This window comes from Coenobita brevimanus, chromosome 47, assembly GCF_032717465.1.
Source record: "Coenobita brevimanus isolate Jiangsu-jjx chromosome 47, ASM3271746v2, whole genome shotgun sequence".
Classification (NCBI taxonomy): Eukaryota; Metazoa; Arthropoda; class Malacostraca; order Decapoda; family Coenobitidae; genus Coenobita; species Coenobita brevimanus.
In genome coordinates this window covers 262,351-287,500 of record NC_137000.1, presented here as the reverse complement: position 1 = coordinate 287,500, position 25,150 = coordinate 262,351, and the positions used below count along the sequence as shown (strand labels likewise).

General features: G+C 47.0%; 1 protein-coding gene across 1 annotated transcript in view; it reads left to right on the top strand.

Moving 5' to 3' along the window:
- LOC145398907 (inhibin beta B chain-like) overlaps positions 1-22,613 on the top strand; it is a 309,549-nt gene extending 286,936 nt beyond the window's left edge. Inside the window, exons 2-3 of the mRNA XM_080271628.1 lie at positions 20,083-20,270; positions 21,899-22,613. Of these exons, the coding sequence (XP_080127754.1) occupies positions 20,083-20,270; positions 21,899-22,525 (815 nt within the window). The 3' untranslated portion in view covers positions 22,526-22,613. The remainder of the gene's footprint in view (positions 1-20,082; positions 20,271-21,898) is intronic.
- The last annotated feature ends 2,537 nt before the right edge of the window (positions 22,614-25,150 follow it).

Below are 25,150 nucleotides of genomic sequence, written 5' to 3'. Positions count from 1 at the left end.
AAGGGGCAGGGGGGCGCAGAGGAAGAACTAGGTGTTGAGGATGCAAACTTCAGAATGAACTTGAGACTGAGGTTCATCCTGCAAACGAGGGCCATATTTTGAACTGTGCTTATTGATATTTTCATCTTCACTCAGACAGCTGTCAACCCATTCACAATCATGGAATATTTGCATCAATATTTACTACTTTTTATGAGTCTGTACATAAAATAGGATGTTTATATCTTCGTCATCACTCACACAGCTACCAAACACTTCAGAACTAGAGAGTGTATTTGTGTCTTCTGCCATACTAACAACTTTCTCGAGCTTGAGTTGTACTATTGCTTGTTTACGCTTTTTTCTTCAGTCTTGCAACTACCAAACATTAACATTTACACAAAATCATTTTCGATAATAAATCACCTCTATGGACGGTGAGGGCGCCCACCGTCCACTCACTTGTTAGGGTAATGTCTTCAGGTGACTGCACTGAGTAACAAGCCAGGTAGCCCAGGAGCCTAATACTTTATGAGATAACCATATAATGAAATGGACGCCTGGTGGCCTAGTGAGTTAAAACGCTGCAACCGCATGTGATTCATAGGGGATTACATCCAGGGTATGGTTTGGATTTATTGATTGCATAATAATACTCAGGGATGAGCGACTGGTCACTGGCTTTAAATGTCTGGATTAAGTACCTGAGTCTCAATCCCGTACGCGCCTGATGAGCCACTTTTGAAAGCCAGATAGCTTACGACTATGCTGAGAGCTGGCAAAGATCCTTTATACATTTAATCCTGGCGTTTGTAGTGGGTGGGTCGGGGTCACTGTTTATGGCCTGTAAAGGGGGCGGCGTTGGGTGCTTGTATGGACGCATCGCACACGTGCCACTTTCTTTTTACGGCGTTTTGATTGGAGTTTTAAGAGCCAGACGACCTTCATTACCGAACAGAGGAGCCAAGGAAGCAACTGGGATGTACAGAGCGAGACGCAATTGTCTTCCCAGTGTTTGACGAATACATGGCGGAAAAATTGAACGATCGGAAACACGCACCAGCAGAGATAGGGTTTTCATTGTACCTCGCCAGCCGTCAGTTCAGACGGAATTGAGAGGATAGTTATTTCTTGGACTGTACAAATGAGATGTGAAGAGAAGGTGCGAAACGATACAGTATTTTTGATAAAGGAAAACAGAAACCGAGCGATATTATAAGAACAGGATCTCCACGTTCACGGAAGTATACAAACAGAATTGAATTTTAGGTCTACATCTTGGACTAACTATACCCATGCTGGCCAAGTACGAATAGGGAGCGGATGTGGGAGCGAGATCAGTGCATGTGAAGGTCATTGTTGTCATGGCTGGGTTTATGTGTCATTGTGTGTGTGTGTCATTGGTATAACTCGCTGAAGTGTCCGCTCACGTTGAAATTCGGACCCAGACTCAGATTGGGCTGTGAAAGCGGTAAATAATGAGTCACTGTAGCTCCATAATTCAGATAGACAGACAAACAGAGAGAGAGAGAGAGAGAGAGAGAGCGCTAAATAAAGAGAGCAGCTTCCACCATCATAGTAGGCTAATGTCCTCATAAACTCCTCTTACCCGGAAGTAGAGAAGGACTGGACTCCTCAAGTGACACAAGAAGGCAGCTTTTGTTTCTTTCACACAGCTGGAAGTAGAGGTTTACGGCGGAATTATTAACAGTAACATCGCGGAGAAGCTGGCAAATCCCCTCCTGTATTTAGAGAGTCACTAGTGTCACCTGTAATGAGAGACAGGTGTAGGTGTAGGTGTATTTGGCTCCTCTCTACCGCTGGTCAACGCGCTGTGTAACTTGGCATGCTGGCTAACCACGTCAAAAAATCCCAGCGGTTTCTTAAATGGCCTTGAGAATCCGTCCGGGTTTGCATAGTCTTTCGTCATTTCTGTGTTGTTAATAAAGCCATAGTATACTCTTATACCGTACACAGAGGAAGGGCATTGATTACTGAAGATACACTGTAATGGGAAATTAGTCTGTATAAATAATATGTGGATCTTCGGGTTGTATCGATGTAAGCAAGGTAGGCTGAGGTAAGTCGAGGAGACAGATCCACGTGGATTACTTAGAACTGAGAATGAGATAGAAAGATGGAGTGCTTAGAGTGGTGGGAAGGAAAACACACACACACACACACACACACACACACACACACACACACACACACACACACACACACACACACACACAGAGTACATTGAAGTATATTGTGTATTGCAACTAGTCGTGTAAGACTCCTCTTGACTCACAAACTCTCCCAGCAGTGTTCTCATATTCTCACACTCCCAGCACCTGCTCCACACCTGTCCCACACTGTCCCACACCCATCCCACACTGTCCCACACCTATCCCACACTCATCCATACCTGTCCCACACTCCCCCACACCTGTCCCTCATTCCCCCACACCTGTCCGACACTGTCCCACAGCTATGTCTCATTCCCCCACACCTGTCCCTCATTCCCCCACACCTGTCCCACACTCCCCCACATCTGTCCCACACTCTCCCACACCTGTCCCACACTTCCCCACACCTGTCCCACACTTCCCCACACCTGTGTTGCACTTTCCCACGCCTTTCCCACACATCCCCACACCTTTCCCACACTCCAACACACCTTTCCCTCACTTCCCAACACTTGTCTCACACTTCCACACCTGTTCCACACTCCTTAACACCTGTCCTAATCCTGTCTCACACCTATCCCACACCTGTCCCCCACCCGCTATATATCTGCTTTTCCCGTTTACTTGCTTAACTTTTCCTCCCATCGGTCTATCAGTATACTCCTATGTCTGTCTTTTCCTCATTCTATTTATTCATTATTTTTATCCTTGTTTGTCTAATTAGGTCATACGGTACTCTTAATGTTGATCTGCCATTCGTGTACTCTCATTCGTGTTTCTCCTACTCGGTTTATTTCGTATTTTCCGTCTTTTTCTTTAATTCTGTCAACTTCCATATTTATTCGTATAAATGTGATTTTCTTTTTCGATTTATCATTGTTTACTCCTGTTACTTGCTGCCCATCTTGTTACGTACTTCTACTTGTATTTGCTATGTTGTGTCGCTACTGGCTGCTATGTTCATCTATCCCATCCATATTCCTGTCTACTCGTATCTGCCAATCTCTTTATTTGGCCGCCATCTGTGTGTGTGTCCATCTGTGTATACTCATGTGTTGTCCAGCGGCCGTAGCACCCGTCTAAGAGCTGACTTTACGAGCAGAGAGGCCCCTGCCCGTCTGCATAAAGCCTGCCACAGATTACGCAACGGACCCCCGCCCCACAGTGCTCATTTCAATAGTGTCAGGAGGGTGGGGGTACTCACTCACTCTCCATGTTATCACTAAAGGATTATTTTAAAATCAGCAGGTCTGACAAGAATTAGTGCGTGTAGCTTAATATATTGAAAAGCAGTATTTTAGATGAAATTAACCGTTCATAAGAACTTCAAGAATTACCCTTTTATATAAGTGAAGTGCGTCTCAATATATAAAGTCTTTTACAGCAGTTAATTGTCCAAAGCCAGCAGTACTTTGTGGATATCCTGTATGTGGAGTGTACCGGTATGACAAATGCACAGATAGAAACATCCAGTCTCATAGCCTTTTCGGTGCCTCGGAATGCTAAACAAGGCTAATGTAGTTCAGAATATTTAAAGGTAGGGTACTGACACGCCCCTGCTGGCATCACAAACCTTCAGCCACCTACTGGACACTGGAGGCCTTGCATACCAGGCAAGTTCTGCGTAGTCTTCCACTTGACCACATTCAAGAGCGATAATCAGCATTGTGTGCATTAATATTATGAATGCTACAGTTACCAAGAAGCTTACTCTGGCTCCAGTGAGATGATTTTGTTATCATTTTGTGTCTAATGTAATTGCTGCGTATATTCATCACTCAATTTGCGTGACTTTTTCTACACACACTATCATCATACACTCACCATACATTTCACTCTGACTCCTAAAACATGAAAAACCGTCATATAAGATCAATGTTTTCCTTCATGGGCACATACTGTACTACAAACTGCCTCCATTATGCATTCATTCATCTCCGCGTACATAACTCAAACTTCACAAGACTGAGTATAAGGAAGAGGATTCATGTATATATGTATTTAGCTGGGAATTATGCTCACAGCCGAGGAGCATTACACTAGGCCAATGGAATGAGGGAATGCGGAGACAGACAGACAGAGGGGAGGGGGGGGGAGGGACGGATGAATGTAACAAGGTTTATCAGAGAAGGAGAGAGAACACGAGTGAATGAAAGGAGCAAGAATGAATGAGATCGAAAGTGTGTGTGTGTGTGTGTGTGTGTGTGTGTGTGTGTGTGTGTGTGTGTGAGAGAGAGAGAGAGAGAGAGAGAGAGAGAGAGAGGAGATCTATAAGGAAAAGAATTATTGTCTGTCTTCTCTTTTCTTTTGCCAGTTCCGTGTTAAGTGAATGAAAGGGAACGAACAATAAGAAAAAGAAATTAGGGAAAGTAGATTGCAGTTGCACGGAGAGAGAGAGAGAGAGAGAGAGAGAGAGAGAGAGAGAGAGAGTAAAAACGGAGACATGGAGAGATAAAGCAGGAATCAAAAGGGAGAAAGATGCAGGAAGATGGAGGGAGGGAAAGAGAGAGGGGGAACGAAAGGAAAGAAAAGGAGGTACAGAAGGAGATAGAGGAAGGGATGGAGGGAGGGAGGGTGAGGGGGAGAATTTGGGAAACGGAGGAAAGATGGAGATACGGAAAGGAAGGAAGAAGAATTGGGAGAATCGCGGGAAGGGAGAGAAAGGGGCCAGGAGAGAAAGAAAGACGAGGAAGAAGGGAAGGAGAGATGGAGGGGAAGGGAAGGGAGGGAGAGAGGAAGAGGAGGGGAAGGGAGAAATGGGGGTCAGGGAAGGAGGGGGGAGAGTGAGGAGGGCAGAAGATGGAGAGTGAATGAGAGGGGGGAGGAGGGAGGGGATAGAAGGCAGGAGAGGAAGGAAGGAATTGTGCGTAGGAGAGAGGGAAGGAGGGAACGAGAGTCAGGAGAGAGGGAAGAGATGGGGTCAAAGGGAAGGAAAAGTGAGAGAGGAAGGAGGAAGGAAAGGAGGTAAAATGGGTTCCGAGGAGGGAGAAGAATGAAAAGAGAGTCTGGAAGGGAAAGGGGGGGGGGTGCAAGATAGAAGAAGAAGAAAAGGAAGAGGGAAGGAAACAAGGAAGGAAAGATATGGAGGGAAAGGAGGAGCTGGAATGAAAAGAGAGGGGAAAAGGGGGGTAAAGGGAGGGAAGAAAACACGAAGAAAGGAAGAGGGAGGGAGAGATGAAAGTGTAGTCCAAAGCAGGAAGGGTGTAAAGGAGGAAGAAATGGGGCAGAGGGAGGGGGAGTCGAGGAAGAAATGGAGGGGGGGGGGTCTGTGAGAAGGAGAGAGAGAGAGGGAGAGGGAGAGGGAGCCCATAGGAGAGGAAGAGACTGAGACGGAGAGGGAGATTGTGTTCAGGGAGGAAAATGGGGTCCAAATGGAGAGGGGGGCGGGTGAGGGAGGGGAGGAGGAGAGAGCGGGAGAGGGTGAGAACGAAAGGGAAAGGGGTTGTATGGAGGGAAGGGAGGAAGGAGAGGGAGAGAATCATGGGAGTCCGAGAAGAGAAGAGGGAGGGAGAGGGAAGGGGAAGGAGAGGGAAGGGGAAGGACGAGGGCTGCACAGGAGAGAAAGAGAAGGAGGAGAAGAAAAGGAATCTGTAGGAAAGAGAAGGAGGGAGGGAAAGAAACAGTAAGATCAGGAGGTCCAAAGGAGGAGGAAAAAAAAAAGATAGGGAAAGAAGGAGGGAGGGGTATGGAGAGATAAGGGGGGAAGGAGAGGGATTCCAGGGAAAGAAGGAGGGAAAGGGGGGGAGGGAGGATGGAAGAAAAGGTCCAGAGGAGAGGGAGGAAGAAAAGAGGGGAAAGAAGAAGGAGGTAGAGAGAGAGGAACAGAGAGAGGATGGAGCCATAGGAGAGAGGGAAGGGGGAGGGAAGGAACGATGGGGGAAAGGGTAGGGAGGAAGGGAAGGGGAACAGTAGGAAAGAGAGAGATGGAGATCCGGAGGAGGGAGGGAGGGAGGGCAAGAAGGATGGAGAGGGAGGAAGGGAGGGACGTGGGGGACGGGGGTCCATAGGAGGAAGAGGGAGAGAGAGAGAGAGAGGGAGGGGGGGGAGGGACTGAGGGAAGGGGAGTCCATGGGAGGGAGAGGATGGAGAGAGGGAGAGAGGGAAAGAAGGAGGGAGAGGGAGATGGGCGCCTGTGTGTCTGGTTCAAGGCTCTCAGCACCTCAGGCAGCCCATACGAAGAGGAGGCCGGCAGAGAGAGAGAGAGAGAGAGAGAGAGAGAGAGGGAGAGGGAAAGAGATGAGAAAAAATTATTGTCTATCTTCTTTTTCCTTGTGCCAATTCCACAATGATAGAGGGGGGGGGAGTGTAAAAATATTTGTATACTTTTTCCCATCCCTTGTCCTAATTCTAAAATGGAGAGAGAGAGAGAGAGAGAGAGAGAGAGAGAGAGAGAGGTGAGATGGAGAAGAATTATTGTCTATCTTCTTTTTCCTTGTGCCAATGCCACAATGAGAGAGAGAGAGAGAGAGAGGGAGAGAGAGAGAAGTGGTAAAATAAGGGGAAGGGGGAAATGAAGCAGAGGATAATGCTTGGACTATATTGCTGATGAGACATGAACATAACCAAGGGAAACTGCGGGATTGATAGACAGACGAGAGAGAGAGAGAGAGAGAGAATTATTGTCAGTCATTCATCTTCTTCGTCTTCATATCAGTGTTAAGTAATTGAAAATGTGCGAACCGTATGAGAAAGACATGAAGGAGAGTCTAGTGCAGCTTGACGGTGAGAGAGAGAGAGAGAGAGAGAGAGAGAGAGAGAGGGGGAGGCTGAAGAATGTTAAAATCAGGATAAACTTAAAATCAGGCGGATGGTCATGTTTCGGTAAAAGCAGAGAGAGAGAGAGAGAGAGAGGGGCGGAAGGGAGAACAAGACGAAATGAGAGAGAGAGAGAGAGAGTCGACCGGCACACATATCCTTAATCTTGGAGCCCTACCATTCCTCTCCTAAGTTGTTCTCGTGCCTCAGCCATTTTAGGGGAGTTTTGGCTAGCTAGATTCTCTCTCTCTCTCTCTCTCTCTCTCTCTCTCTCTCTCTCTCTCTCTCTCTCTCTCTCTCTCTCGACCGCAAAGGGGAGTGGAGGGCGTGTAAAAATTTGTAAAGGAATCAATATAGACTGCTTGCGTAGGACAGGAAGACGGGCAGGCAAGGAGGCAGGCAGGCAGGCAGATAGATAGAAAGATAAGTAGGCAGTTAGGCAGAATGTTTGGGAGGCATATAGACTGGCAGGCAGGCAGGGAGACAGAAATGAAATGAGGAAGGGAGAAACATATATGACAAGAAAGACAGGTAGAAAAATGACAGGCAAGCAGGCTAAAACAGACAGAACAGGCAGACCGAAAACGGAAAGGTAGACAGACAGATGCACATACAGGTAGACAGGCAGAAGAGAAGGTAGGCAGACTTGCTGGGAAAAAGGCAGACAGAGCACCAGGTTGGCAGGCAGAAAGGCTTACAGAAATGCGGAAAGACAGGCACTAAGCAGGAAGACTTGCAAACAGGTAGGCCGACAGACAAGCAGCAGAGACACAGACAGGCAGAAAGCGTTACAGAGATAGAAAGACATGCGCACGGGCACTGAAGCAGATAGGCAGGCAGAAGGACAGGCAGGCAGGCAGAGAGGCAGACAGGCAGTTTGTTAGGGTGTCGCAGTGGGTGCCAGCTTGATCCTGCCTTGGCTTCTTACTCCACTTTCCCTCCTGCCAGCCTGCCTGCACCTCTGCCTACCTCTCTGCCTGCCTGCCTACCTCTCTACCTTCTTTCTCCTCTTCACTTCATATCTCCAGTCTTCTCGTTTCCCCCCAACTTCCTCTCTACATATTTACATTATTTGCTGCTTCTTATTTAAGCTCCTTTCGCCATTCCTTTTCTTCGCCTACCCATTTTTCCTTCCTCTCTTATCATCGTTCCTCTAATACTCTTTTTCTTTGCTCTCTCCTGTGTCTATCCTGCCATTTCAACCGTCTTGTCTCTCTTGTTCATATTGATTTCTTTCCTCTCTCATTTCTATCTTGCCCTTTTCACTTTCCCTTCACCTCATCTCTCCGTTCTTCTCTTTTCTTTGCACATTTTCCTCCCAGCATATCTGTTTCATTCTTTGACTTCGTCGTGCCAACCCTTCTTTTCGTCTGTCCAGTCCTCTCGCTTCTACCTTTTTATTATTTTCTTCACCACCTCGCCATTTTTTTCTCTCTCGCGTCGCTTTATCTTTTCTCATTTCCTATCACTTCTGCTCTTCATTCTTCTCTATTCTGCATCGTGTTTTAAATTTCCTGTCTCTTCAGCTGTCTGTATATTTCATTTCCTGTCCTCCATCATTCTGTTTCTTCCCTGCCCTTACCGTTCTTTCTGTCTCCCCTCACATTTTTTTTAATTTCTCTCCCCTTGTCACTTTCCTTGTCAAACCATCATTTCATTTTCTTCGTTTGTCCAGTCTTTCTTATTGCACCGGCTCTTCGTCCTTTCGTTCTCCCCGTTCCTCTGCCCTTCCTCATTTTCCTGTCACTTCATATCTTCATGCTTGTTATTTTCTGCCCTTTTCACTACCATTTGTATTTTTTTTTGCTCACTTCTTTGTTATTACCATTTTTCTTTGCCACTCCTTCCCTCACCCCAGCCATACTCACTTCCCCTTCCCTCCCTTCCCCTCCTTATCTCTCCCTTTTCCTTCCCCCTTTACATCTTCCCACTTTCTCTTTCACTCCTCTTTCCATCTCATCACCCCAACCCTCCTCTTCCATCTTCATTCATCCTTTCTTCCTCTTCCTCTTCCATTCCCTTTTCTCCTCTCCACTCTCCTCCTCTCCCTCTTCCCCTCTTCTTTACTCCCCTTCTTTCTCTTCCTTTTCTTCTCTTCCCTTCCCCCTCTTCCCCCTCTCTTTTCTTTCCCTTCACTCGTCTTTCCCTCTTCTTCCTCCCGTTATCTTTCCTCCACTCTTCTTCCTCTATCACCTCCCCTTCCCTACTTTCCTCCCATTCACTTCCGCTCCTCCTCCTCCTCCTCCTCCTCCTCCTCCTCCTCCTCCTCCTCCTCCTCCTCCTCCTCCCTCCTCCTCCCTCCTACCTTCCCTCCCTCCCTCCCGACATGGTAAATTGTTCTTACGTTCAGCATGAAAGGTGGGGGTGGCATCCGTCCCCCCCTCCATTTCCCCTCCCTTCCCCCCTCCTTCGTCTCTCTTCCTTTTTTCCTTCTCCCTTTCTCCCCCTCTTATGTTTCGTTCTCTTCCTCTCCTCCCTACTTCTTCCTTTTTCCTCCCATCTCCTCATTTCTCTCTCTCTCTCTCTCTCTCTCTCTCTCTCTCTCTCTCTCTCTCTCTCTCTCTCTCTCTCTCTCTCTCTCTCTCTCTCTCTCTCTCTCTCTCTCTCTCTTTTCCACTACCTTTTCCTCTCACTTTCCTTCCTCCTCTCTCTCTCTCTCTCTCTCTCTCTCTCTCTCTCTCTCTCTCTCTCTCTCTCTCTCTCTCTCTCTCTCTCTCTCTCTCTCTCTCTCTCTCTCTCTCTCTCATTTCCACTACCATTTCCTCTCACTTTCCTTACTCCTTTTTCTCCCTCTCTCTTTCTTTCTCTCCTCTCTCTCTCTCTCTCTCTCTCTCTCTCTCCTCTCTCACTTTATCTCTTCTCCATTTCTCTCACATTTTCTTTCTCTCTCCCTCTTTGACATTCACTTTCATTTTCTCCTTCCATTATTTTCTCTCCTCTCCTTGATTCTGTATCTCCTCTACCCCGCTTCTCCCTCCCTCCCTCTCTCCCTCCTCTCTCTCTCTCCCTCCTTCCCTCTCACCATACTACTTCCCCCCCATCTCTCTCTCTCTCTCTCTCTCTCTCTCTCTCTCTCTCTCTCTCCCCCATTCTCCTCCTACACCTTCCTTCCTACCTTCCGTCCATCCTTCCATAAGTTTCCACTTCCTTCTTCCACTTCCCTCCTTCTGTAACTTTCCCCCCTCCCTTTCCTCCCTCCATCCTTACAACCTTCAGTTAATTCAAAGCACTGGGGAGAGAGAGCGAGAGAGAGAGAGAGAGAGAGAGAGGGAGGAGGGAGGAAGAAGAAGAAGAAGAAAAAAAGAAGAAGAAGAAGAAGAAGAAGGAGGAGGAGGACGAGGAGGAGGAGGGGGAAGAGAGGGTCGAATGACAGATAGACAGATAGACAGACAGACAGACGAGAAGGGAGGGGGGGACACTCCGCCCTGGCCCACTTGCCGGCAGCCCTACATTCTCCCTGGGTGACCGCGAGGGAGATTGCCACAAGTACTGTATAGGAAGCTCCAGCCCCCTCCCAGCGATCTTATATTTGACCCTTATTAACTCTCTGTTGGTAATCCCCGCTAAATCACACACACACACACACACACACACACACACACACACACACACACACACACATCACGGAACCACACCTGTGAATATTTATAACTAGTTTAGCAAAATCCCTCTAGGTCTTGACAAAGCTTCATGGTAGTGTAATTGAACCGTTGGCTGCAGCTATACAATGCGACAACCCATGAATTTTAAGATTTCATTAAGCTCTGACCCAGTTTTCCAGGTCTGGCTATACGAGTCACGGAACGAATCTTTTGCCTCGAGGTATACGAATTACGGAACGAATCATTTACCTCGAAGTATATGAATTACGGAACGAATCTTTTTTCTCGAAGTATACGAATTACAGGACGAATCATTTACCTCGAAGTATGTGAATAATGGAACGAATCATTTGCCTCGAAGTATACGAATTCCGGAACGAATCTTTTACCTCGAAAGCAACAGCACGGAACCCCCTGAGCTGTTCTTTGCCCCTGCCATGAGCGACATCACCCCCCTCAACGCCGTCGCATCCCACGCTCGCTGCCTCGCTGCATATGTGCTGCTTTATGGCTCTGAGTTTTATGCAAATTATTTCCTTCCTCATCGTATATGTTATCCGCCTGCGCCGCTCTAATTGACTTTCCTCGTGGGGTTTGAACCGAAATAAGCCCTCTCTTTTCTTGACTTCTTTCTTGGCGACTGAGGAGCTGACGGGGTTTGCAGTCTTATCTCTTTTGACTCTTATAAATGAAGTGACTCTTATGGGAAAAAGCTCTTCATACTGACGTTCCTTGCAGTGGTTATTGTTAAAATATACTTACTCTTTTCTGGGTTTCGATTTTTGGGACTGAGGACGTCGTGGTACTATCGTCCACTGGGATTTTACTGTTTTATCGGACAGTTTTGTGATGACTTCTTGATGTCGGAAGCACTGTAGCTGACTGTCCGCGTGGGGTCAGTAGTTAATAGTTAAGTTACAACACAGATAGAATTATGTCAGTTGCATAAGCGTCACTATGGAAGGCAGGTTCCGTGACCACCACCTCCCTCCTCAGTCGGGACCAGTAAGAATATGCCCTGCTTCGTTTTGCGAGGGAACCGAGGAAGCTGATACTATATCACAGGGTCTGTTATTAGGGTGGCTGTTTATACGAGGAGCTGTCGATGTTGTAAACTTTGAATTCACCTTTTTATTTTGTGTGCGGTCTCCTTTATAAACACCTAATCGTATATTTGTCTATCTGATATTATCACTCTGAGGTCTGCCTGTGTTACCGAACTTTTTTTTTTCATTCATTCATTTCCAGACGCCATGTATCCCAAACGGGGTGGCCAAGGGGTATTGACATGAAAAACAACTCACTGACTAAACGCCTTTCTGCTTGCGATTTTATTTATTTATTAATTTTTTTGTAAGCTAAGGATGCGACTTGATTTCAGGTATTATGTCTTTTTTGTGATATTATTAGGGTGAGTGATTTCCAGGAGGAGCTCTTGATATGGAGGGCAAAGTTACTGTACTGGATATATATTGGAGACGTGTTTTTGCACCTTCTTGTGTCGGTTCATTGGTCTGAAGCGTTTACGTAATGTTCCTCCTCCTCCTCCTCTTCTTCTGTGTCCTCATATTATTATTATTATTATTATTATTATTATCATCATCATCATCATCATCTCCTCTAGCTACGAGGTTTCCCAGTTAATTTATCTTTATTTTTCATCATCAGCATTTTTTTTTTTTTGTCATCCTCGCAAATGCTCTGACCTTGAGAGGGAGAGAGAAGGCCAAGAAAAGGAAGGAGGAAAAGGGGGAAGAGGGTAATTGCGAGGGGGAGGGGGAGGGGGCTGGAGAAGGGGGGGAGGAGACAGCGTTTTTAGGAGGAAAGGGTTTGTGTATATGGCTGGACGAGAGAGAGAGAGAGAGAGAGAGAGAGAGAGCTTGTGTGTGTGTGTGTGTGTGTGTGTGTGTGTGTGTGTGTGTGTGTGTGTGTGTGTGTGTGTGTAAACACGTGAGTAAACACGTGAAAGCAAAAGTAGAGTAGAGAATAGGAGGGAAGAAACAGTGGATGGGAGATGTAGCCAATAACAGTGTTGACAGACAGACAGACAGATAGATAGACAGATATATAGGAAGATAGACAAAAGCAAAGAGACGGAGGAAAAAGAAAGACAGGCCAGCCAGAACGACAGAGGGAAAGAGGGACAGACGGAGGCACAGATACAGGGGCACAAAGTCTACTCCCACAAACAGTGTCTTCCTCAGCTCTCCATTCACCCGGCACTCCATTCACCCGGCACTCCATCCAGCGTCGCTCACCCCTTCCGCGCGTCCAGCCATGCTCAAAGTTTCATTCTCTTTGGGCGGCGTTCGTGGACGCTCTCATATATCCCTTTCTCGGGCACTGCGGATATGATTAGGAAGGCGGGGAACTTATGATGCCCATTTATCTGCTGCGCGTGTTACGTTTGTCTCTCTCTCTCTCTCTCTCTCTCTCTCTCTCTCTCTGCATATATATCATTGTGTGTGTGTGTGTGTGTGTGTGTGTGTGTGTGTGTGTGTGTGTGTGTGTCAGTACCGTTCCTGTCATGAAGCGTCGCGGGGCACACAGGCTTGGAGATTCCGCTGGTCCGAGGCTGGGTTGAAATATCTGACTGGGAGGACATGTATGGGGTGCTAGCTTAGAGGGAGGGTGGTGAGGGGAAGGATGGGAGAGCCGCAGAGTGAAGGAGGGGGTGAGAGAAGGAGGGAGAGAGAGAGGGGGAATGAATGTAAATGAGAAAGGAAGACAGCAAGTGAAGAAGTGAGGCTGAGGAGAGCATGGGAGGACGAGAGAGAGAGAGAGGAAGGGGAGAAGTGAAGGTGAATGTGAAAGAACGAAGAAGAGAGAGGAAGTGAAGGAGTGAGATGTAGGGATGAATGAGAGCATGGGAGGACGAGAGAAAGAGAGAGAGAGAGAGAGAGAGAGGTGTCACAAGATGGGCATGTATAAAAGCTACTAGGTAATGTGAATCAAAAGGTGAAGGAAATTTGCAGGTAATGAAGGTAGCAGGATGAGGTGTGGAGTGTTGATGAGATTGGGAGGGTGGGGTACTGACTGGTTACGAGGCTAGGCAGATGTTGAGCCATGGGTGCTTGATGTACGGAGAGGATGAGGACTGGGATTATTAACAGATAGTGATTTGGTTATCATTGGTGCTCAAGAATGGAAAAACTGCTTAGAACAAAAATAGAACTGCGAGTGTGATGTTAGAAAGTCGGAGTTTAGTCTATTAAGTGCACTAAGTTAACTAATAAACTGAGTGAAGTGACATACTGAGATGATGATTTATGCAACAAGAGAAGTCGTCATGTTGCAAAGCTCGAATTCCGAAAAGTTGGCAGGCGGCGACTTTGAAAGCTAATGTGTTGGCAAGGAGAAAAGCAGAGGTCCTGTTGACCAAGGAGGCTCCCTTGCGTCTCTCCTTTCAGTTTATTCCGGTCTTGTGCACGTTAATGCTGATGCAGTTTTACGCCATGCACTCCCCTCTTTGAAGGACCAAGACGCTGCCTCTATTTATAGGACTTTTATTGGAGTGTGTACCGGTTTGTGACCACTTGTCCTTCTTACGTCAACCAGAGGCCCCTTAGGTGGGATCGAACGCTCGGCCCCTTGATAGTTATGCTTGTGCTGTAACCCAGCACACCATGACTTCTGATTCATTTGTGAGGTAATATTATCATACATGTTGATTAGGCACACACACACACACACACACACACACACACACACACACACACACACACACACACACACACACACACACACACACACACACACACACACACACACACACACACACATGCATACATACAAGCATATCTATTTATGTCGATAGATAAATACATAGATAGATGTGTATGAGTGTGTGTGTGTGTGTGTGTGTGTGTGTGTGTGTGTGTGTGTGTGTGTGAACAGAAAAGAAAACTGATTACTCTCCTGACGGTTACATCAGTTTCTGTGTAATACGAATGTGTAAAATAAGTCACCCAGTGAGAGGTCCTGAGTCTCCTAAACCCACGAGAATATGGCCCAGTGAGCCAAGGAGGCTGGTGATGAAAGGAAGGGAAGGGCTTCGTGGAACAGGGAGGACGTCAGAGGAGTAAAAGTAAAGGGGAGTTTTGTAGCCATATCATCCTCTGGTGCCGCCTCACAGGATGGAGAAAGGCAGGATGAGGATATGCCAACCACCCGACTTCATATCCACAAACCTTCTTGAGCTTAAATTTTGTTGGTTGTTGGTTGCTTAATCTTTTGTCTGTAATCATGCAGTTACCATAGACGTTATAACCAGCCAAGCCAGAGTGATTATTACAGTGAGAGACTACCAAACACTAAATATTTTGCGATAAGAGTATACTCTTGGGGAGATTTCTTTATCCAGCACTTTATGATTAAGAGCTTTGATGACTACGATCTGAGGCGCTGGAGGTGTGAAAGTTGACTCTGATGTCGTAAAGAATTTGCAGTGAGCGAGGGGGAGCTCTTACAGCTGATGTATTAACACCCTTTGGCTCATGGTACTCACTCTTAGCGAATATAATCGCCTGGCATTATGCTTGGAGAGAATACTAGAAATGTCCCGATCGTGAGGAAGTTAAAACAGATGTGAAGGGATGCTGATGCCCTCGGTTTTCCAGCAGTCCTTTGTGAAACCCACCATGAGAGTGGCGCGCGGATTACCTCTGCCAACGAAGTGGGAGGAAGTTATGTATTCACCCGTGTCTGTCTGAATGTCTGTGCACAAAACACTTGTTATTGGATTTCAGTGGCATCTTGGAAATAGTGGGCAGTGGGTCAAAAAGAAGGAGTTATTAAACTCTGAGGTGGATCCGTATCCGGACGCGGGAATAAATCATAAAGTTTATTGCCGTGGGAGAAGGCACTCGCTGTCTGAGATTCCGTAACAAGGCAGACCAACATAGTAGAATTCACTGACTATATGAGACCGTGAACGTATTGTCTGGTTAGAGTTTGAGGTGGATCATGCAGAAATAAGTACATTTTATTGGAGTTGGTGGAGGTATGCGCTTTTTGAATGCTATCTAGCTAATCACTGTAATGTGGCCAAGAGAGAGGAGGAGGATGTAGGGAGAGGAAGGGGGGGCTGGAGTATGGAGAGGGAGGAGGGGGAAGGTGGAGGAGAGAGGGAGGGGGTAGATGAAGAGAAGGTAAAAGGAAAAGACGGGATATAGAGAAAGGGGAAAGGCTGTTGAGAGGGGGGAGGGGGGAGGGGGAGGGGAAATGACAACTTGGAAGGGGAAAGGTGTAAAAGGTGTATTAGGAAAGGAGATAAGAATACAATGGGAGTGGTAGGGTGATAAAGGGGTAGGATATGGAGGAGAGGAAGAGTATCTATAGAGTGGGTACGGGGAAAGGGGAGAAACACAGATAATGGGGGAAGAAGTGGATGTAGAGAGAGAGAGAACAGGGGCAAGGGAGGGAGGAGAAAACGTATGAAGGGGGAGAGATTGGATGTAGGGAAGGGGAAGAGGGGAGAGGGAGGAGGACCATGAATAGGGAGGGAGACACAGAGGCTGGGGGGAAAAGGGAGGGGGAGAGAAGAGAGTGCCAGCCTTGATCCAGCTGCGGCGAGTCAATATGAAGGCAGATGGTGGTGGTGGTGGTGGTGGAGGAGGAGCCAGAGGACAACCACGAAAACTATAGTGAGGGGGACGTATTCTCATCGCTTTAGCAGGATCGCAAGAGTCGTTTTATTTCACTTGACAAAACTGTCTCCCACAGTTTGAATGCTAAGTCGAGGTTACCTGAAATTCGATGAGGCCTAGTTTTGAGGTAGGAATGAGTCTCCTTAGTTACTGAGGCCATTTGGTTACTGTAAGGGGTTTGCTTTTGCTTTGGCGGAGCTTGTCCGAATCTCCCACAAGTTGACTACTGTGCCGTGTTTCCATGATATTCGATGAGCCTTAATTATGATGTAAGAATGTTTCTTTGGATTACTAGTTTGATAGACCCCTACAGTCCGACCACACTTGGCCGCCAGCCAAAGGAGTAAGGGATTATTGTCATGCAGGAACAAACGCACTATAGTAGCACCTTTCCTTGCCAATTTATTTTTGTATATGGAATGTTAATATTCGTTCATATGTTGTAGATTTATCCATGTCAGTGAAAGAAAACCATTAGTAAAATATTAGAGATTTACAAGATGTACTATGAAAAAAAAAAAAAAAACCCGCTAAGGAAGAGGTGCCAAAAATCCTGGTAAGGCCACGAGAATGCGAGTCAGAGTGGGGGTGACTGTGCCGGCGAGCGAGGCCGCCCCCTCCCTATCTTGGCGACAGGCCCGTGTTGCTCTGGGAGACACTGGCCCGCTCTTACTCTCCATTACACACCCACACCACCCACGTCACGCCCACACACTCTCCGTTTATCACTCTCTTCCACTAACTCGCTAACCTTCATCTCGTTTAACTTTTTTTCGTGCCACAGAGTTGATCTATTTCACTCGGTCGTCTGGTGGTAGACCTCTTGAGATGGGGAAAGCCATGTGTTTATGCGCTGTTGTTCAAATCCAAGATGTGGCCTTGGGTTTCATTAGGTACATAACACTCTCGTAGCCATAGGAGGGTCTCCTTCGACTTATATGGTCCGGATTACGGTAACATGGTCTCATGCCTTTCTGGGCCGGAAAGGGCAATTGGAGATTGGCTTATTATCGTTGATTATCTCACCCTTTACCTTTGCGCGTGGCTTGATTTTCCCACAGTTTTTACACTAGTAAGATTTTTTCTCTCTCTCTCTTAGGACACAGTGTTTTATGGACTTCATCTACGAGGTCCGGGAAAGATATAAAGCCAATCGAAAGTTACGATTCTTTTTAAGGAATGATGGGTCATTCTGCTCTAGTCGTAAATTCTGCATTATGCACTGAAATCCCAAGTGAGTTCCTAGTAAGGCATGAAATACTGAAGAGATTACCGGCTGGATACGATGCCACTTGGGCCATGACGATGGTTTCTTTATCGACAACAAACTATACTTAACTTCATCAACTAGAAAGTTTATTTTAATTTTATTTTACTTTAGTTTTTCTTTATTCTGATGGTTTTATTCATCTGTGGGGATATTTCTTGAACTGGTGGAGATGGGTAGAGATTTTTATTAATTCGTTCAAAAAGGGTCTCCTCCAAACTGAGTATGGACTGGTAGTAGCAAGACCAAAATAATGATAGCGTACTCTGACAGAAATAAATAAATTGATGTGTGTTATTCCAGGGTCCATATTTAACCATGATGCCCTTCAGTATGATGACGTACTTCTCTATTCTTGCTATCGCCAGACAATTTTATTCAGCTCAGTCGTGGCTGCGTGTACTAGGGAGGTTAGATAAAGCCTCCCTTAACCCCTTCATTACTAGGGAGAGGTAAGCTTCGTTCCAGGTCCGTCAGAAAGTCATGTCATAAAACCACCTAACTGAGAGAATTCCAGTTCCTATTTATCCAGATCGATGGTTTCATGTCTCGGGTTCGGGACCGTCCTTTTGTCCTCATTTATTACGCCACACTTGACCTTTTCAGCCCGAGTGTGTAATTCAGTATCTATTCCTGATTGTGGCAGACGGTTTCTTCAGTTTAGGACATTCGAGTAACAAAGTGGTTACTGAACTTGCATCCAACACCTTCAGTGAGAAAAGCTCTCTTAAGCTGAGTAAAATCGTCCGGAGGTAGTGAGAATGACATCCTCGGGTTGAAGGGGTTGGCTACAGCGACCTTTGTACCCCTTAGCCTTGTTGCCAACCGATCTCTATTTCTTCATGTTTTTATCCTTTCATTTCAGTGGCGTATTTTATACTTCGATTCATACTAACTCCAGACAATTTTATTCAGTTTTGGGAATCCTGTTGCAATGAATCTGTTAATGAAGGTCACATCGAATACCTTCAGTTCGGAAAGGCAATCTTCAGCTCAGCTTAGTTATGAGGAGGCAGCAAATACTGTACAAAATAAAAATGACTTTCTTGAGCTGAAGGAATTAAATACGACCTAAGAGACTGATTGCAGTACTGTGACACATGAAGAGGCCACTGAGGCACAGGTGGTGGCTGTGCTAAGGTATGGGAACTTAGGGTGTGATGTCACCAAATTTGAAGATGAAGTTGATTTTCACGTCTTGATAAAAATATTAACCCCTCCCCCGCCAAGAAAGAAAAAGGCGAACACAGCTAATAACTCTTGGAGATGAACTACACTTTGATACTTCGTAGTTGATGCTAGAAGTGTCTGATACGGTAACATAGCCTATACAGCGTAATTAGTCCCGGAGTGAAATCTGAAACTCTTACAGTATGAGTATATTACAGTGGGTGCTTCCTCCAGCCCCACTTTTTATGTTTGCAGTACAACATAGGACTGTACCATCAATTGTTTGGCCGTATTCCCGTTGGCTTAGAAGACTTCATAATCACTCTTCATCAGTTATCTATTCTGACCAACCATCCATCATCCAATCCTACGTTGCCCCATGAGGAGCGTAGGAGCCGGGGCTAAGCATGTTGGTCCTGACATTTGAGAATTCTGACAAATAAATAATCCTCATGTTTATTACTGACGCAGACCACTTACGATTTTCATAGACATAACTAACATACAGTGCAATATTAGAGTATCATATAAGAAAATTTAGTCGCCAAGGGAAAATTGTTACGAAATCGCCAATGGTAACTAGACTACGGTTGTATGAGTATCGGTGCCTCTCCACGCCGTGCTTCACGCGGCCTCAAGATGGTGGCGGTATTCCCTGGCGGCGGAGACACACATAACCTTATTGTCGTGGCGGCGTAGCGACCCATTAATCATACCACATAAATCATGGGCGTGAATACCCTGGGCGGCTCTTGCTGGCTGAAAGGAGAAGCAGTGATGGGTGTAGGGGACGGCTGGCAGGCAGGCAAGGCAGGGAGCCAGGAGGGGCCAGATAAATCAGTTCAGCCTCGAGTACACACACACACACACACACACACACACACACACACACACACACACACACACACACACACACACACACACACACACACACACACACACACACACACACACACACACACACACACACACACACACACACACACACACACACACACACACACACACACACACACACACACACACACACACACACACACACACACACACACACACACACACACACACACACACACACACACACACACACACACACACACACACACACACACACACACACACACACACACACACACACACACACACACACACACACACACACACACACACACACACACACACACACACACACACACACACACACACACACACACACACACACACACACACACACACACACACACACACACACACACACACACACACACACACACACACACACACACACACACACACACACACACACACACACACACACACACACACACACACACACACACACACACACACACACACACACACACACACACAGTAATTATAAATTACTTGTTCCCATGTTTCTTATGAGGCAATAAATGACTGGCTGATAGTAAACATACAATGAAAACGTGGTTGTCACCTCTAACACCAATATTTTCTTGTTGCAGGTCCACAGCTAAACAACCATACGCTGCTGGAGTTCACGCAGAGCGACGCTGACGTGGGATCGCTGAGGGTGACGGAGGCCATGCTGTGGGTGTACGTGAGGAGGGCGCCAGGGGCAAGACATCACGACCAAAACCGTCCCAGAACTACACTCTGGGTCTTTCGCTTCCTAGCTGAGGACACTAATAAGGTAGTTTGTCCCCTCCCCCTCTGTGTGTGTGTGTGTGTGTGTGTGTGTGTGTAAAATTTTTTGTATGTTGATTATGCAGGGCTACTTGCAAATACCGGACAAGAACTTGGTAGACAAGTGTGGAGTTTTGCTGATGTCTGTGAGTGTCGTGCCTTGAGAGCAAATGTAGAAAAGAGTAAAATGATGGAAGTCGAGAGGGAAGTGACTCCCAGTTGATGTTAGAGTGAATGGAGAGAGACTGGAATTGGTTAGGGAGTTGAAATACCTGGATACAGCGATAGAAAAGAGAGGAAAATGTGCAAAAGAAGTGGAAAGTAGAGTAACAGAAGGAAGGAAAGTAGCTGGTGCTATGAGGGCCTTGATAAGAAACGGAAGCTTGGCTGTTGCAGTTGCGCGAGGCTTAAATGAAGGAGTGTCAGTGCCAACTTTGACTTGTAGATATGAGACTTTGGTGCGGCATGAAAATGAAAAGTCAAGAGGGAGAGCAGTGGAGTTGGGTTTCCTGAGGAATGTATGTGGAGTACGGAGAGTGGATAGGATACGAAATAATGTGATTCGTGAAAGATGCGGCATGAGGAAGTCTATGGACACCAGAATGGAAGAGAGTGTACTGAGATGGTATGGTCATGTGGAGAGAATGGATAACAATAGAGTGGTGAAAAAGGTATATCTGAGAGAATTTGAAGGAGAGAGGAGGTGAGGTAGGCCAAGGAGAAGGTGGAGGGATATGGTTGATGAGTGTATGAGGAAGAGAGATATGGAAGTCGGTGAGGCAAGGAAACTGACAAGAGATCCAGCTGGCTGGATGAGTATTGTGAGAAGAAATGCATGGTCAGGGATATGGCACCCCATTTTATCGTGACAGCGTTCGGACTGACTCTGTCGGATACGTTTATGTGAAGCTACAGACTGTGGTGAAGGTTTTTGGCATATCAGATAGAGCCATGATTCCGGGGGCTTGAATGATGAGTAAATGGAAGCATGACCCATTGGACTGGGCAAACTTGGGCTGTCTGGCTGTCTGGACGTTGCTACTCCTCACCCTCCCCTAGGGTGGGACAGGAGGTCTGGATGATATATATATATATATATATATATACACACATGATACTGTGGTAGCGGCTTAATAGTTGTAATCTAGATAATCATTATGTCATGCCTTAACACAAGTGAGTCATTCGTATAATATTTCATCTGGTAAAAGCCGTAAACCCCATGGCTGCCAAGATTTCTCTTGGCAGAACTGCAATATCTGGTGTTAGCCTGAATAAAATTCTTAGGAATGTGTACCTACTCTGGCAAAAGCCTTAATAGAGATAGTCATTAAACCTTTATTTCTCAGATTTTTCTTAGCTGAGCAAAAACATCTTGTGTTTTCCCCAATAAAATACACTTGTTCTAAAAGCAGCGAAAAGAGTAATGGATTCAGCTTTAGATCTAAGATTTAAAAAATTGCATGAAGGAACAAGTGATCATAAATCAGCATGCACCTGAATGTCAGCAAATATTCTGTATAGAAAGAAAATATTCAGAGTATTACTGTAGGATGTGCAATAACAGAATATGTTGGTATGATATGTATAAGACTGTATGTAAATGGTAGCTACAATGTGAGCATTTTTTTGCAGAGTCCGACAGAGATGGTCGCGTCATTACATCTGTCTGCGTCGCGAGCTGGGTGGCGGCGGCTGGACGTGACGTCTGCGGTGCAGAGGTGGTTTGCGCGGCCTGGGGAGCGACTGCGGCTGCTGGTGGACTGCAGCAGCTGCGGTGGGGAACTGGAGGCTGCGCTCTTCACTGCCCGCAAATACAAGGGTGCGCACAAGCCGGGGTCGCGCCGCACCGAGGCGTCACACCGGCCCTTCCTGGTGGTGCACACTGCGCCAGCGCCATCACGCCGACTTTCACGTCGTGCCCTACAGTGTGATAAAGACACTAAAATGTGCTGCAAGCAGAATCTTTATATATCCTTCAGAGAACTAGGGTGGGACGACTGGATCATCGCCCCCCGCGGCTACAATGCCAACTACTGCAAAGGCTCGTGTGCCAGTGTGTTCCGGACGCCGGACTCCTTCTCCAACTTTTACTCTCAAGTGCTGGAGGAGGTACGGCGGCACCGGCCCCCGGGCGCGCTGGAGCAGTGCTGCGCCCCCACCAAGCTCTCGCCCATGTCCCTCATCTACCTGGACGAGATCTCCAACATCATCAAGCGTGACGTGCCGCGCATGGTGGTGGAGGAGTGCGGCTGCGCGTAACCCGCCGCGGAGCACCGCCCCCCCCAGGGAATGTGATGGTTGACTGTGATGGCGCGCCCGAGCAGCCGTGCCGGGCGCCACACGTTCCTCTAAGGGACGAACTTCGGATATAGTCTGATCTGTGATCATAACTTTAAGAAAAGTTGTCGTTGTGTTGTTATTTGTTGTTCTTGTTGTACAGACTTGTAAAGTGTCGACCGTCGTGGTCGCTTTAGTCTGCTGCCGAGCCTGGTCACTGCCGCTGGCGCCATCCTGCGAGGTGTGCTGCGCCCCGGCCGCTGACAGGACAGGTCGCCACGCCCGCCACGCCACGCCACCAGGCCAGGAGCCGCCTCACCCACACCGCTGTGCCGCCCGATGGTGCCGCCCGCCCCGCCGCTGATCGTGTCTGCTGCCCCACACGTGCCGCTCTCCGTGACGTCCGCCCGCCGCTGCTCGTGCCTCCGCCAGTGTGTGTCCGCCCACCAGCCTGTGTTCACAGTCTGCCCACCGCCCTGTGTCCGCCCATTTTAAAATACTCAGCTGTGCCCGCATATTACATCGTCAGGTTCTGACCCTGGGATTTGCCGCATCACCACCGCCTTCAGGAGGACCACCACACCGCACCCAACCAACACCCACATCCACACCCACACCCACATCCACGCTGGGACTTGCCACCCATCCTTTACACAGCCTCCTCCCGCCCTGGCCCGCCCGGCCCCGTCCGGCCAGTGAGAGTGAGAGACAGTGCCAGTGCCCCCTCAGTGCAGGACGCAGCGAGCCAGGGCTACTACAGGTGTGCCTATAAAATCTTCCATGTGTGATAATAAATAATAGAATAACTACTAGCCAGAAATGTGTAATAAATAGTGTGTGCCGTTTATGAGCGGCAGGGACGCAGTAGACGCCCGGTGTGGCGTAGTGAGGCAGTGGTGGACGCCTCGTGCCACCGACTGAGCCTTAGAGCGAGGACACTATGCGTCTTTCACCAGACATTGTTATAGGTATTTCAGCCCACACTTGAACCAAGACTCACGTGGGCCGGCCTCACCTGTCCTGACCTAGGCTGCCGCAGACACAGCCGCCTCTAGGTCAGGGCCGGTGCTACTCCTTCCTACCCCTGCCAAACTGCCCTTCACCCCGTCCCCGTGAACGTGATCCGCCTGGTGCAACACCCACACACTCTCCCGTCAGGCAGCATACCCTTCTGGATTTTTTTCTTTATGATATGTTAGAACAGTTTTGTAATTGAAAAGTGTGTTTGACTGAGAAATAATGCCACTATGCAGCAAGAGTCATAGTGAAGCAGCGATAGTTTACTGACTGAGAGAAACTGGAGAATGAGTTTAGGAAGTACGAAGGCCAGTTGTGGAGATGGTGGTGGTGGTGGTGGTGGTGGTGGTGGTGGTGGTGGTGGTGACGAGTGTAAAGCATCACACCTCCACAGGCTCCTTGCTGGTGACCCGTCCATAGTCACCAACCACACTCTCTTGTCTCGCCAGGACCCACCTCGCTCCCCACAGTTAACGTAGGAACAATATTGTTTGAATTTGTGATGATGGTTGGTTCAGATTGTGTCAGATCATCTCATTCCAGTGTTTATATGCCAGTGGTCGACAATAGCTTTATCATATTTCATCATGTTGAGTCAGAATGATGTGGTCAGGGTGTCTGTGAACCGTGGCGAGAGGAAAGTAAAGTAGCATTCTCAAAAAATACTCATTACTCAAGAAATACCCCCATAATACTTTTAAAATAAATAAAGGTTTATGCCACTTCACTCATTCTGTGGCCATGTCTGTGCTTTACGCTGGTGAGACGAGTGATTATTTTTTTATATATATGTAACTGAACTTTAGTTTTTGAAGGGGTCATAAATTTCCTATTCCTGTCTTCGTGTGTCATTTGAAGCGTGAGTCAGTGTAAATTAAGAAGCGTAGGCTATATATATTGTGTTTGAGTGGTGTGTGTGTGTGTGTGTGTGTGTGTGTGTGTGTGTGTGTGTGGAGTCTGACCATGAGTGTGTGTGTGTGTGTGTGTGTGGAGTCTGACCATGAGAGAGAAAAACATTTCTGGTTGGGAATGTTTGGTAAGAAGTGGGAAGTATAAGGTAAGAGCGTGGGTGACGTTAGGATGTGAGAGAGTGAGTGAGAGAGATGTGTGTGGGAGGTGACTCTTTTTGAGTGCATAAGTGAAAGAGATGTGTGTATGTGTGACAGAGTGAAGAGCAAACCGGTATTAGATAGCTGATGTGAGTAAGTCTGGTTAAGCTTAAAGAGAACAGTAGTACCAATGATGACTCAGTGGTGTGTGGCTGTAGTATGGAAGGTATGTCAGCGAGGCGTGAATCATACTGTAGTGGTGTAAGAGTCAGTTTAAGTGTAAATGTAAGGTACGGGTGAGTTTGAGTCAGTGTGAGGTATAAGTATGAGCGTGAGGCGAATTAGTGTGAAGTATGAGTCAATAATGTGAGGTATGAGTGAGCGTGATTCAGTATAAGGTATGAGTGGACGTGATCCATTGTAAGGTATGGATATATTATGAGGAGTCATTGTGAACCTTGTATAAGCCTCGCTGTAGGCGCAGAGGAGAGGCTGATATGATTTGCATTCCAGTTGAAACAAATATATAAATAAATAAATA